The sequence below is a fragment of the Theropithecus gelada genome, chromosome 19, assembly GCF_003255815.1.
Source record: "Theropithecus gelada isolate Dixy chromosome 19, Tgel_1.0, whole genome shotgun sequence".
Taxonomy (NCBI): Eukaryota; Metazoa; Chordata; class Mammalia; order Primates; family Cercopithecidae; genus Theropithecus; species Theropithecus gelada.
Genome location: NC_037687.1, coordinates 35260065 through 35272241, shown reverse-complemented (window position 1 = coordinate 35272241; position 12177 = coordinate 35260065). Strand labels below are relative to the sequence as shown.

Genomic DNA, 12177 nt, shown 5'->3' with positions numbered 1-12177 from the left:
GGATTCTTATCCCTTGACAGCCACCAGCCACCACCACAACTCAGCCCTTGCCAGGAACTTGCCAGCCACTGCACACCCAAAGATCATGTTCTTTCATACAACAAAGTAACCCCTGGCACCCCCCAAGCCAAAAGGTCAGAGAACTCAGTGTAAAAGAGATCAGAGCTTTAGACCTAAGATAAACTGCCTGATATTCTTAGGACTCCATGAGGAAGACAGAACTCCATAAAAGGTATATGTGACACTTTTTTCTGTGTTCCTCAAAGGGTCTCAGAGACATCAGAAGACTCTTCTAGATTTCTTTATGTGGTACCAAAGATAGCTAAAGGAAGAAAGAGTAGAAGAAAATGGGAGAACAACTCTAAGCCAATTTGGAGAGATTTTAAGTTTTTCAGAAGGTCAATAAAATTTTACATCATACTAACAAGAAAAGAAGCAAACAAAAGGATCAGACATATTTAAAGAGGAGTTTCAGTCAACTGAAAAAAAAGAAATTCCCAGAAACAGGATCCAAATGAGAAAAAGCAGAAAGGCATTTTTTCTTTAAAAGAAAAAAAAGCCTGAATATCAGCTTTTAATTAAGCTGACATCTGACCAAAGAGTTCATTTTATTTACTTACTTTTGTGACGGACTCTTACTCTGTCACCTAGGCTGGAGTTTGCTGTAGTTTGATAGTTCACTGCAACCTCTGCCTCCCAGGTTCAAGTGCTTCTCCTGCCTCAGCCTCCCAAGTAGCTGGAACTACAGGTGCACGCCACCATGCCTGGCTAATTTTTGTATTTTTAGTAGAGATGGGGTTTTGCCATGTTGATCAGGCTGGTCTCGAACTCCCGACCTCAGGTGATCCGCCCACCTTGGCCTCCCAAAGTGCTGGGATTACAGGCATGAGCCACTGCGCCTGGCCTATAGAGCTCTTTTTAAAAAGCCTTTAAATATCTTATTATCAGAGTATAGCCTGCACAAACAGAAAGTAGGGCTCCCATCCAATTTGTCTGATTTTAGAACAAACATATTAGTTTCCTATTTTGCACACAAATATATTAATTTAGGAATTTCAAAAGATCTCCATTTTGGCCACTGCGTTTTAGGGTCATCTCGAGTGACCTGGGTCCATTTACCTAAGTATTTGCAAATTGGAGCTCCATAGGTATTATACATAAATCCAGGTGACGTTTTGAAGGGTGGGTGGTTTGCTCCTCAAGGGAAAGCTCAGTTTTGATGAGCAGTTTCCCATAATTGTAGAAATATCTTTTCAAAAGTGACCAAGGTTAGTACAGTGTATTTAGACGACGTGTATTGCTTTGTGAGCATCACTCTTCAAGGAGTCACCAGTGAGTCGTGATCCACTCTTTGATGTGTGTTGGAATCTATGATCACCTGTGTTGGCAGAGTGCTCAAGGTGCCAGATGACCAACCTTTATGTGAACCTTCTGGCTGAGCTGAAAGTCCCTTCTTGAGGAAGAAGTAGGGAGACCCTATGAGGCCACTACACATCAGGAACAAACATCCCGACACCTTCATAAATCTCTAGTCACCTAGAATTGGGTTTAGAGGGAGCAAATGCCTCTTCACTTAGGGACAAGAGAACTGATATGGTTTGGATGTGTGCCTCCTCCAAATCTCATGTTGAAATGTGATCTCCAATGTTGGACGTGGGGCCTGGTGGGAGGTGTTGGATCATGAGGTATATTAGGCCATTCCTGCATTACTATAAAGAAATACCTGAGGCTGTGTAATTTATAAAGAAAAGAGCTTTAATTGGATCACTGTTCTGAGGGCTGTACGAGCATAGCTTCCGAATCTGCTTCTTGGGAGGTTCTCTAGAAGCTTACAATTGGTGGGTGCGATTACAGATCACACCTGTAATCCCAGCAGTTTGGGAGGCTGAGGCAGGTGGATCATAAAGTCAGGAGATCGAGACCATCCTGGCTAACACCCGTCTCTACTAAAAATACAAAAAATTAGCCAGGTGTGGTAGTGGGCACCTGTAGTCCCAGCTACTTAGGAGACTGAGGCAGGAGAATGGCGTGAACCCGGGAGGTGAAGGTTGCAATGAGCCGAGATCGTGCCACTGCACTCCACTCTGGGCGACAGAGCGAGACTCCTTCTCAAAATAAATAAATAAATAAAAAGTGTGTGACACTTCCCCCTTCTCTCTCTTGCTTCCTGTCTTGCCATGTGATATGCCAGCTCTTCCTTCATGTTCCATCATGATTGCAAGCTTCCTGAGGTCCCACCAAAAGCCATGCAGACGCTGGTGCCATGGCTGTACATCCTGCAGAACCATGAGCCAATTAATCCTTTCTTTATAAATTACCCAGCCTTAGGTGTTCCTTTATAGGGACACAAAACAGACTAATACAAGAACTCACCGCTCATGCACCTTTCAGTTTGAAATAGAAATTGGTTACCATTGGAAAAACAACTGAGTTACAAGCAATAGGAAACAGCTGCAACTTTAAAATCATGGTATGTAGGCAGGTGTGGTGGGTCACGCCTGTAATCCCAGCACTTTGGGAGGCCGAGGTGGGCCGATCACTTGAGGTCAGGAGTTTGAGACCAGCCTGGCCAACATGGTGAAACCCCGTCTCTACTAAAAATATAAAAATTAGCCAGGTGTCGTGGCGCAAGCCTGTAATCCCAGCTTACTGGAGGGGCTGAGGCAGGAGAATGGCTTGAACCCAGGAGGCAAAGGGGAGTCGCTCCATTGCATTCCAGCCTGGGCGACAGACTGAAATGCTGTATCAAAAAACAAACAGTGGTTCACGCCCCTAATCCCAGCACTTTGGGAGGCCAAGGTGGGCCGATCACTTGAGGTCAGGAGTTTGAGACCAGCCTGGCCCAACATGGTGAAACCCTGTCTCTACTAAAAATACAAAATTAGCTGGGCATGGTGGCGGGTGCCTGTAATCCCAGCTCCTCAGGAGGCTGAGGCAGGAGAATCGCTTGAACCTGGGAGATGGAGGTTGCGGTGAGCCGAAATTGCGCCATTGCACTCCACCCTGGGCAACAAGAGTTGCCTTGAGACTCTGTCTCAAAAACAAACAAACAACTGAACCATGCCCTGGAATACAGACAGGAGGCTGTAAAGGAAACTACATCTATTTTAAATTGCAAATGCTAGTTGTTTTTTTTTTTTCTTCCCCATTGAAAAGACCATTAATTTCCTTGGAGGTGAGGTCCCAGGTAGGGATGGGGCCTAGTAGGCTTAAGGCCACAGGAAGTAAATGACCCCCAGTCTACCCTTTTGTCTCTGCCATACAGGCCCATCACACTGGGGTGGGGCAGTCACACATTGCCTTAGGTAATGGCAAGTCCTTCCTATTCAGCTCTCTGTCCAGCCTCTAATTGAGGAGGCATAACAAGGGAAAGGTGAGATAGAGGGGGTGGGGGTGGGGAATGGCCACCAAACCCAGCAGAAATGAGCAGCTCCACCTTATCTGCTCTGAAGCTATCACTGTCCCCACCGTTGTAAAGTCTGCTCCTCACATGGACTTTGGTAAACGAGTCAGTGACAGGCACTGGCTAAGCTGAGACTTGGACGAAAACCTGAACGAGTGCCACTGGAAAGCCAGCATCCTAGATTTGTCCTTCCAGTGCTGAGAACCACGGGCATCCCTCTCCTGAGTCGGCTGTGTGTGTGACCGCAGGCCAGGCCCTCACACCTGGCTGACCAGAGCACAGCCCAGGAGCTGAGCACACATTGACTCTCATTAGGATCTCGCCCAGCATCTGCAAACATGAGGCTGAGTTGACCCAAAGCGTTTCTGTTTCCCAGAGGAGGAGGCTGACACTCACAGGCCACACCCTGATCCACAGTCCCCGGTAGTCTCCTGTCTGCTGAGATGGCCCCCAGGAAGCCTTGAACAGAGGCCTCAGGGGGAAAATGTCCTCAGAGTCCATCCAGCGGCCAGTTTGTATGCAGATGTGGTAAGTTTCTCTGGGCCACCCCTACCCCATGTCCGCATCCCCCTCACCTCAGCATCCACTCTCATAACACATGAAGTAGCACCACCATGCAGTGCTGCCTTTGTCGGCCTCCTATGGCCCCAGCTGCAGCCTCAGCCCCACCAGAGTTCCAGGGGACATGTCCTCCCTCTGATGTTTCTGCAGCGTTACCTCTTTGGGGATGGAGGTGTGAGCTATGGCTAAACTGGCAAATCCTGTCCCCACCTGCAAATGGAACCACAGCCAAAGGGTCTCCCTCGTCCCTGACTCTCAGGCACAGGGTTTTTTTCCCATCGTGGATCTGAAGAGCACACGGACCCTTTAGCTGTGGAAGGGATTCATAGAAGGCCAGGAAAGGGTGGGGCTGCAAGCTAGGACCTCAGACCTTCGCTGGCTTCAGGACTGGGCTTGGCATCCCTCCCCGGCGCACCTTCCGATGTCGCCCCTGAAGGAAACCTGGCCCGGGGGTGCAGTCTGGTGCTGCCGCATGGGTCTTCTCTGTGGTGTGGATCCTCTGGTGGTGCAGGAGGGCCGGGCGCTCACGGAAGGCGCGGCCACACTGCGTGCACACGAAGGGCTTCTCGCCCGTGTGAATGCGCCGGTGGCTCAGCAGCACAGCGCCCTTGGCGAAACCCTTGCCACAGTCCCCACAGCGGAAGGGCCGCTCGCCCGTGTGCAGGAGCTGGTGCTGGGTGAGGTTGGAGCTGCGGCTAAAGGAGCGGCCGCACTGTGGGCAGGCGAAGGGCTTCTCGCCTGTGTGCACGCGCTGGTGCAAAAAGAGCGAGGAGCCCTGGCTGAAGGCGGCACCACAGAGCGCGCACACGAAGGGCTTCTCGCCCGTGTGCGTACGCTCGTGCTGGATCAGGTGCGAGTTGCGGCAGAAGCGGCGGCCACACTGTGCGCAGGCATAGGGACGCCCGCCCGCGTGGATCTTGCGGTGCTGGCTGAGGTTGGAGCCGTGGCTGAAGGCCTTGCCGCACTCGGAGCAGCTGAAGGACTTCTCGGCCGTGTGGATGCGCTGGTGCCGCACCAGTGAGGAGCTGTGCCGGAAGGCCTTGCCGCACACGGGGCAGGCGTAGGGCGTCTCGCCGCTGTGGATGCGCTGGTGCTGCGTCAGGTGCGACGTCTGGCTGAAGGCCTTGCCGCACTGGGCGCACTCGTAGGGCCGCTCCCCGGTGTGGGTGCGTAGGTGCTTGAGGAGGTCGGAGCTCTTCACGAACACTTTGCTGCACGCCCTGCATTCGAAGGACTTCTCCCCAGCGGGGAGAGCGTCGCCCAGCTCATCCCAGGTCGAGGACTCCTGGCCACCGAGGAGTCTCTGAGGCTCCTGCCAAGTCGGACCCATTCTGCGATCCCCACCACCACTGGCGGCCTTCAGGTCCGGGGCATTCCCGAAGGCTCTCCCAGGGACCTCCTGTGCACATGGCTTCTGCCGCTCAGGGGTCCTGGGCCGCCTCCCAGGCACCGGGTGCTCTGTGAGGGTCTTTTCCCTGGGCCGGCTGCTCTTGGGGGCCCTGAGTGGTGAGGTCAGTCGCAGGCTAATGCTGGCCTGGTCACTGCCCGAGCCTAGCAGGAGTCTCTCCCAGTAGATCACCGACACCCCTGTGGGTTTTCTCTCCCGAGATGGGGAGGCACCCCGTTGTCGCTGCAGGCTTTTTACACTGTGGCAGGCACCGGCAACTGGGAAGATGCTAGTAGTCATCCCAGGTGGGGTATCTGGGAAAGCTGGTGGACATTCTCCAGAAACATCTCCATCCTCTGCCACACTCCAGGAACCTAAAGGCAGAGAAACGGTGGTTGCCGGGGGCTTCCTGGTTAGGAGAGGACCAGGGCAGGTTGAGTGGACAGGCAAGAAGGAACCCGGGGGCTGACACAAAAGCTTAGGGGAAAAGTAGAGGCAAGGCCGGCCCTGCAGGAGGGGCTGGGGTTTTGAGGGAGTATCTGCCCTGACACGTATGGCACTGACTGCAGTGGGGACTCCCATGATCAAGGTGGCAGCCCCCAGACACCCAGGATGTGAAGCTGAGAAAACCTGAGCAGCTGCTGCATGCCACCCAGGTCTCCACACTGGCTGTTCCACCCCCTCCCTTTCCATAGCTACTGCCTTCTCCCTTGGTGCCCTGTCTCAGGCACCCACTCCCAAACCTGCTCTTGCAATGACCTCCATCCAATGCTCTAGACTGTACTCCTGAACCCTACTTACTCACTGCCTCTCCTCTGGCACCATCAGCCCCACGAAGGCAGGACCATGAGTGTCCTGGTCAAGGCTGTGTCTACAGTGCCTGCAAGCCCTCAAGAAACATTTGATGAATACAAAGATGAATGATGGGATAAATAAATGACCTATCAATAATGGCCGCTAGTTGTAGAGGGTTCAAGGCCACACAGCCCAGCTGAGGGTAGGCCCTTCTGTGTGAACCCAGCTCCTGTGCCCTTGGAGCTCTCCCTTCAAGGGCACCTACTAAGGCAGCAGCCTCCAGGAGAGGCGGATGATGGAAGAGAAGGGAGTCAGATGGGAGGCAAGAGAGGAGGATATGTTTCCAGAGCTAGAAATGCAGGGACATGGGCTTGGCCACAGGTTGGTCCTGAGTTCACCCCACCCTGAGCTCCCGCTCACCAGCATTGAGCCTCCTGTAGGTGTTCCTGGCCAGGGTCATGTCCTTTCCACTGGGAACCCAGGGCTCCTCGCCACGCTCAAGCTGGATGACCACATGAGGTCGGGAGGTGGACAGTCCTGTGAAGAGGAGCCCCAGGTGAAGACAGCCCACCTCTCAACAGAGAGCAGGAGTCAGGGCTTCATGGAAATAGACAGTTATCTGTGCAACTGGGAGAATCTAAAGATGGCACAGGGCAAGGGGCTCATAGGAATAGCTCATGTGTCCTCAGAGCAGCAACTGTGCCCAGAGCACCAAAGGAAGGGGACTGAGCCCAGGCATGGGAGAGGCCACAGCTGGACAGGGCCGCAGGGAGTGGTTGACCCAACCAAACTGCATGTCTACAGGGCCGGACCCCTGCTCCACATGGCCCCGGCCAGAAGATTTGATCCTGCTCATCAATCAGGAGGGAAGTAAAGAGGCAGTCCTGGCAGGTCAGATGGTCACCAAGTACACTTTTCATGGAGCACCCAGGGTCTTACCAAGTGAGGTCACAAGTGTGAAGTTTTCCAGCATCACGTGGCGGTACAGGGCCCTTTGCGCTGTGTCCAGGAGCCCCCACTCCTCCTGGGAGAAGTACACAGCCACATCCTCGAAGGCCATCAGGTCCTAAAATAGCAGGGAGGCGGAGGTAGGCATGGTCTAAGGTATGGCTGTGGGCCAGGACCAAGCTCCCCATCCCAACAGTCACCTCCCCTAGTGTCCCGCCTTCCCTGGGTTCCACCCCGGGGTTATACTCAGGTGGCACTTCCCTCACCTGTGTGGGACCCTTCCCCTCTGCCCTCCTGGTCCAGGCCCCAGATGGCTTCTTGACTTCCCCACTACACAAGCGGGCTAGAGCAAGCCCTGGCTGGGCCCTTAGCTGCCACACCAAGGGCAGCGGCAAGTATCCACTCATGACTCAGCATGACCATTCATGACCCTCCCCATGGCCCTTCTTGCTTTTGTAATAAGTAACAGTGTAAGTCCCAGCTGTGGACACCCCAGGTATGCCCATGACTGAGACCTTCCCCTGCTGTGCTTGCCTGACATTTCCAGGCTGCTCATCCAGCCTGAGGGACTGGATGATCCCCACCAGTCATCATAGGGGAGCAGCCCCAAGAACCCGTGAACACAGAGGAACTCAATCCCTTCCTCCCTCCACATGGCGCCCCCTCAATTTCTTCTTCTTATTTTTTTGAGACGGAGTCTTGCTCTGTCACCCAGGCTGGAGTGCAGTGGCGCGATCTCGGCTCACTGCAAGCTCCGCCTCCTGGGTTCACTCCATTCTTCTGCCTCAGCCTCCCGAGTAGCTGGGACCACAGGCGCCTGCCACCACACCCGGCTAATTTTTTTGTATTTTTAATAGAGACGGGGTTTCACCGTGTGAGCCAGGATGGTCTCGATCTCGGCGCCCCCTCACTTTCCCACATTGCCACCACCCTCTCCTACTCAGTCACCTGCCAAACTCCTCCCCTGATAGCCTCAGGCACCCCAGCCAGTTTTTCTTACCCTCAAGCTGTAACTGCCCACGCCTGACTGCTCATCGGTTCATCACCTTCCTCAGTACAGTTCATAGGCCCTGTCCTCAGCCCAGGACACCAACAACGTCAGGTCCAGTGACATGACCAACCTAGAACATCCCAGACTCCTGATCTTTCCCCGAAGGAAACCTGCTTTCCCTTCAAGTTTCCTTTCTGTCTACAGCAGCTCCCTTCTTCCAGGCGCTCAGGCTGAACAACATGGAGCAGTTCGTTCTTCAAACAGCCCACACCTGATGCATCCGCAGATCCACCAGAATTCACCTGGCCGCTCACCTCCACTGCTGCCCAGACTGTGGCAGTCGGTTCTTCCCTTCATGCCGACACCCCTGCATGTCTGTTCTCCACGCAACAAACGGTGGAACCGTTTTAAAACCCCAACTCAGAGGATGTCCTGATTCTGTTCAAAACTTCTGTCTCCCGACGCCCCCGAGAAAAAACCCACCTCCTCGCCTGCTACTGCAGCCACACACGTCCCCTCTCCCCCAGCTCCACATCGAGAGCGCTCAGTCCCAGAAGCTCCTGGGCTCCGGCTCCCCTCCCAGGTTTTGCACACGCAGGACTCTCCCCTCGGAGCTTCCTTCAGGACCTCAGCCCCCTGACTGCCGGAAGTCGGGAGCCCACCGGTGCCCTGGACACAGGGGTTTGCACTGACCCCCGCAACCCCCCAGGGCGGGGAGAGGAAAGACAACGAGGCGAGGTCTAGGAAGCGGCCTCCCTCCGTGGGGGCGCAGTCTGTGGGAGCAGGGGCTTCCCCGCCTCCCCGACGCGGGTCTGTCAGCGCTGCCACCGAATCCCGCAGCTGGGCGGGGAGAGAGGCGTGGACCACCCGGCACCGCCATCCCCGCCCGCAGCGTCCCGCGGCTGCCCCGCGCCTCAGCCTCCCCCGCAGTCATGGGCGCAGAATGCCCAGTGTGCTGCCTCCGGGGCTTCCGCAAGGCGGGAGAATGCGTGGTTCCCGCCGGGGCCCGACCGCCCCCAGGCCGCCCACGTCATACTCGAAGATACCGAGGCTTGGGGGCGCGGCCAGCTGTTCGCGGTCAGTACCTTCCTCGCCGCCAGTCTCGGGCCCCGACCCGCGCGCCACAGCCCAGACCACCGGGGTGGCCTCACGCGAGCAGCCAAGTGACAGTCTCAACGCCGGAAGTCCAGCCCCCACAGCTCATATTGGCCCAATACGGGCGCGGACACTTGCGCACAGCCTTCTGGGTTATGTGGTTCCCGCCTGTTTTTCGGCGTGGAGGCGGGGCCATTACCAGTCTCCATGGCAACGGCCAAGCGCCGCCGCGCAGGGCGCCTGGAAGTGGAGTAGCGCAGCTGCCGCGGGTTTCCCAGGGCTCCGTAGCACTGGTGGAGTCGCCCATCGGGTTGTCTAGCATTAGGGATTCCCGGTTCCTGGAGCCCACCTAAGCAGCCCCGGAGACTAAACCCTGCAGGCGTGAAAGCAGAAACTGCCGAGGTTCCAGAAGGCAACACCAGCAGGGAGCACGAAGGAGAAAACGCACCGGGTAGGGCAGGTGTAGGTGGAGGAGCCGATGCCTGGAGCTCCGGGTTACCTTCCCAGCTCAGCCTGTCACTGATGTGCATCCTGGGCGGGGGTTTGACCTCTCTGTGTGTCAGTGTCCCGTAAAGGTTTAAGATCCGTTTTTCAACCTCTACACCAAGAATTCTCAGCCCATAATGATGCTGTCCGCTTGTCATTTGTCTTGAGTCTGTGATTGTCCTTGGACACTCGCCCAAAACCTCTGTTTTCCTTGTAACTTGGATGAGCAGAAGGTAATTCCCCAGCCCTGCTTGTCTTTAGATCATCTAGTTCTCGCTTTGCCCCACACATCACAACATTGATGCTTTGTTCCTTTTTTCTCTGGACCAATCTAAGTGTCTTTGACACAAAACAACGAAAGGCAGGGCAGTCTCAATGTAGACTGACCATGTTATTGGCAGAGAATAAACGGCTCTCTCTTTGTTGCTCCCCTGTGAGGGTCTTGTTTTTAGGACCCCTAGTTCCCAGATGTCAAGTACGTTAATTCATTTTGCCTTCCTCTAAATCCACCTCCATCTATAATTATCTGTCTGTCAGCTACAACTGTCCACAGAATTGATTCTACTTGTAGATCCTTGTAGTGTAAGATAGCTCGACAATTTTTGAATGTTTTTATTTAAAATTTTCCTGCTTTGAAAGAATTTAAGAACACTTAAGTTACTATTGTGATTTAATGAAATCCTTAGAGACATTATTAAGATTTCAAGCAATTTTTTTTTATTTTTTATTTTTTATTTTTTGAAACAGGGTCTCACTCTGTCACCCAGGATGGAGTGCAGTGGTGCATACTCGGGTCACTGCAACCTCTGCCTCCCATGCTCAAGCAATCCTCCAACTTCAACCTCCCAAGTAGCTGGGACTACAGGCAGGAGCCATGATGCCTGGTGTATTAGTCTGTTTTCACGTTGCTGATAAAGACATATCTGAGACTGGGTAATTTATAAAGAAAAAGAGGTTTAGTGGACTCACAGTTCCACGTGGCTGGAGAGGCCTCACAATCATGGCAGAAGGTGAAAGGTATGTCTTACATGGCAGTAGGCAAGAGCGAATGAGAGTCAAGCAAAAGAGGAAACCCTTATGAAACCATCAGATCTCGTGGGACTTATTCACTACCACAAGAAGAGTATGGGGGAAACTGTCCCCATGATTCAATTACCTCTGACTGGGGCCCCTTCCACAATACATGGGAATTATGAAAGCTACAATTCAAAATGAGATTTGGGTAGGGACACAGCCAAACCATATCATTCTGCTCTTGGCCCCTCCCAAATCTCATGTACTCACATTTCAGAACCAGTCATGCCTTCCCAACAGTTCCCCAAAGTCTACTTATATCAGCATTAGCTCAAAAGTCCACAGTCCAAAATCTCGTCTCAGACAAGGCAATTCCCTTCTTCCTATGAGCCTGTAAAATCAAAAGCAAGTTCGTTACTTCCTAGATACAATTGGGGTACAGCCATTGGATAAATACACCCATTCAAAATGGGAGAAGTTGGCCAAAACAAAGGGGCTAAAGGCCCCACGGAAGTCTGAAATCCAGCAGGACAGCCAAATCTTAAAATTCCAAAATAATCTCCTTTGATTCCATGTCTCACATCCAGGTCACGCTGATGCAGGCAGTGGGTTCCCATGGTCTTGGGCAGCTGCAGCTCTGTGGCTTTGCAGGGTACAGCCTCCCTCCTGGCTGCTTTCATGGACTGGTGTTGAGTGTCTGTGGCTTTTCCAGGTGCATGGTCCAAGCTGTTGGTGTATCTACCATTCTGGAGTCTGGAGGACCTTGGTCCTCTTCTCGCAGCTCCACTAGGCAGTACCCTAGTGGGACTCAGTGTGGTGTCTTCAACCCCACATTTCCCTTCAGCACTGCCCTACCAGAGGTTCTCTGCTCCTGCAGCAAACTTTTGCCTGGTCCAAATCCAGGCATTTCCATACATTTTCTGAAATCTAGGTGGAGGTTCCCAAACCTCAATTCTTGAGTTCTGTGCACCCACAGGCTCAACACCACGTGGGAGCTGCCAAGGCTTGAGGCTTGCATCCTCTGAAGCCATGTCCTAAGCTGTACCTTGGCTCCTTTTAGCCATGGATGGAGCAGCTGGGATGCAGGGCACCAAGTCTCTAAGTTGCACACAGCAGGGGGAGCCCATGAAACCATTTTTTCCTCCTAGGCCTCTGGGCCTGTGATGGGAAGGGCTGCTACAAAGGTCTCTGACATGTCCTGGAGACATTTTTCCCCATTGCCTTGGCGATTAACATTTGACTCCTGGTTACTTATGCAAATTTCTTGAATTTCTCCTCAGAAAATGGGTTTTTCTTTTCTGTTGCATGGTCAGGCTGCAAATTTTCTGAACTTTTATGTTATATTTCCCTTTTAAAACTGAATGCTTTTAACAGCACCAAAGTCACCTCTTGAAAGCTCTGCTGCTTAGAAATTTCTTCCACCAGATACTTTATTTTTATTTTTATTTTCTTTTTTTTTTTTGAGATGGAGTCTCACTCTGTCGCCCAGGCTGGAGT

The 12177-nt window shown here is 53.1% G+C and overlaps 1 protein-coding gene across 1 annotated transcript; it reads right to left on the bottom strand.

Moving 5' to 3' along the window:
• Nucleotides 1-3109: 3109 nt before the first annotated feature.
• Nucleotides 3110-9250, bottom strand: ZNF324B (zinc finger protein 324B). Its single transcript, XM_025367955.1, is given in 5 exon segments — nucleotides 3110-4439; nucleotides 4442-5725; nucleotides 6567-6683; nucleotides 7086-7212; nucleotides 9132-9250. Coding segments are annotated over 4 exon segments (1641 nt in total). The 5' UTR covers nucleotides 7207-7212; nucleotides 9132-9250; the 3' UTR covers nucleotides 3110-4320.
• Nucleotides 9251-12177: the final 2927 nt, after the last annotated feature.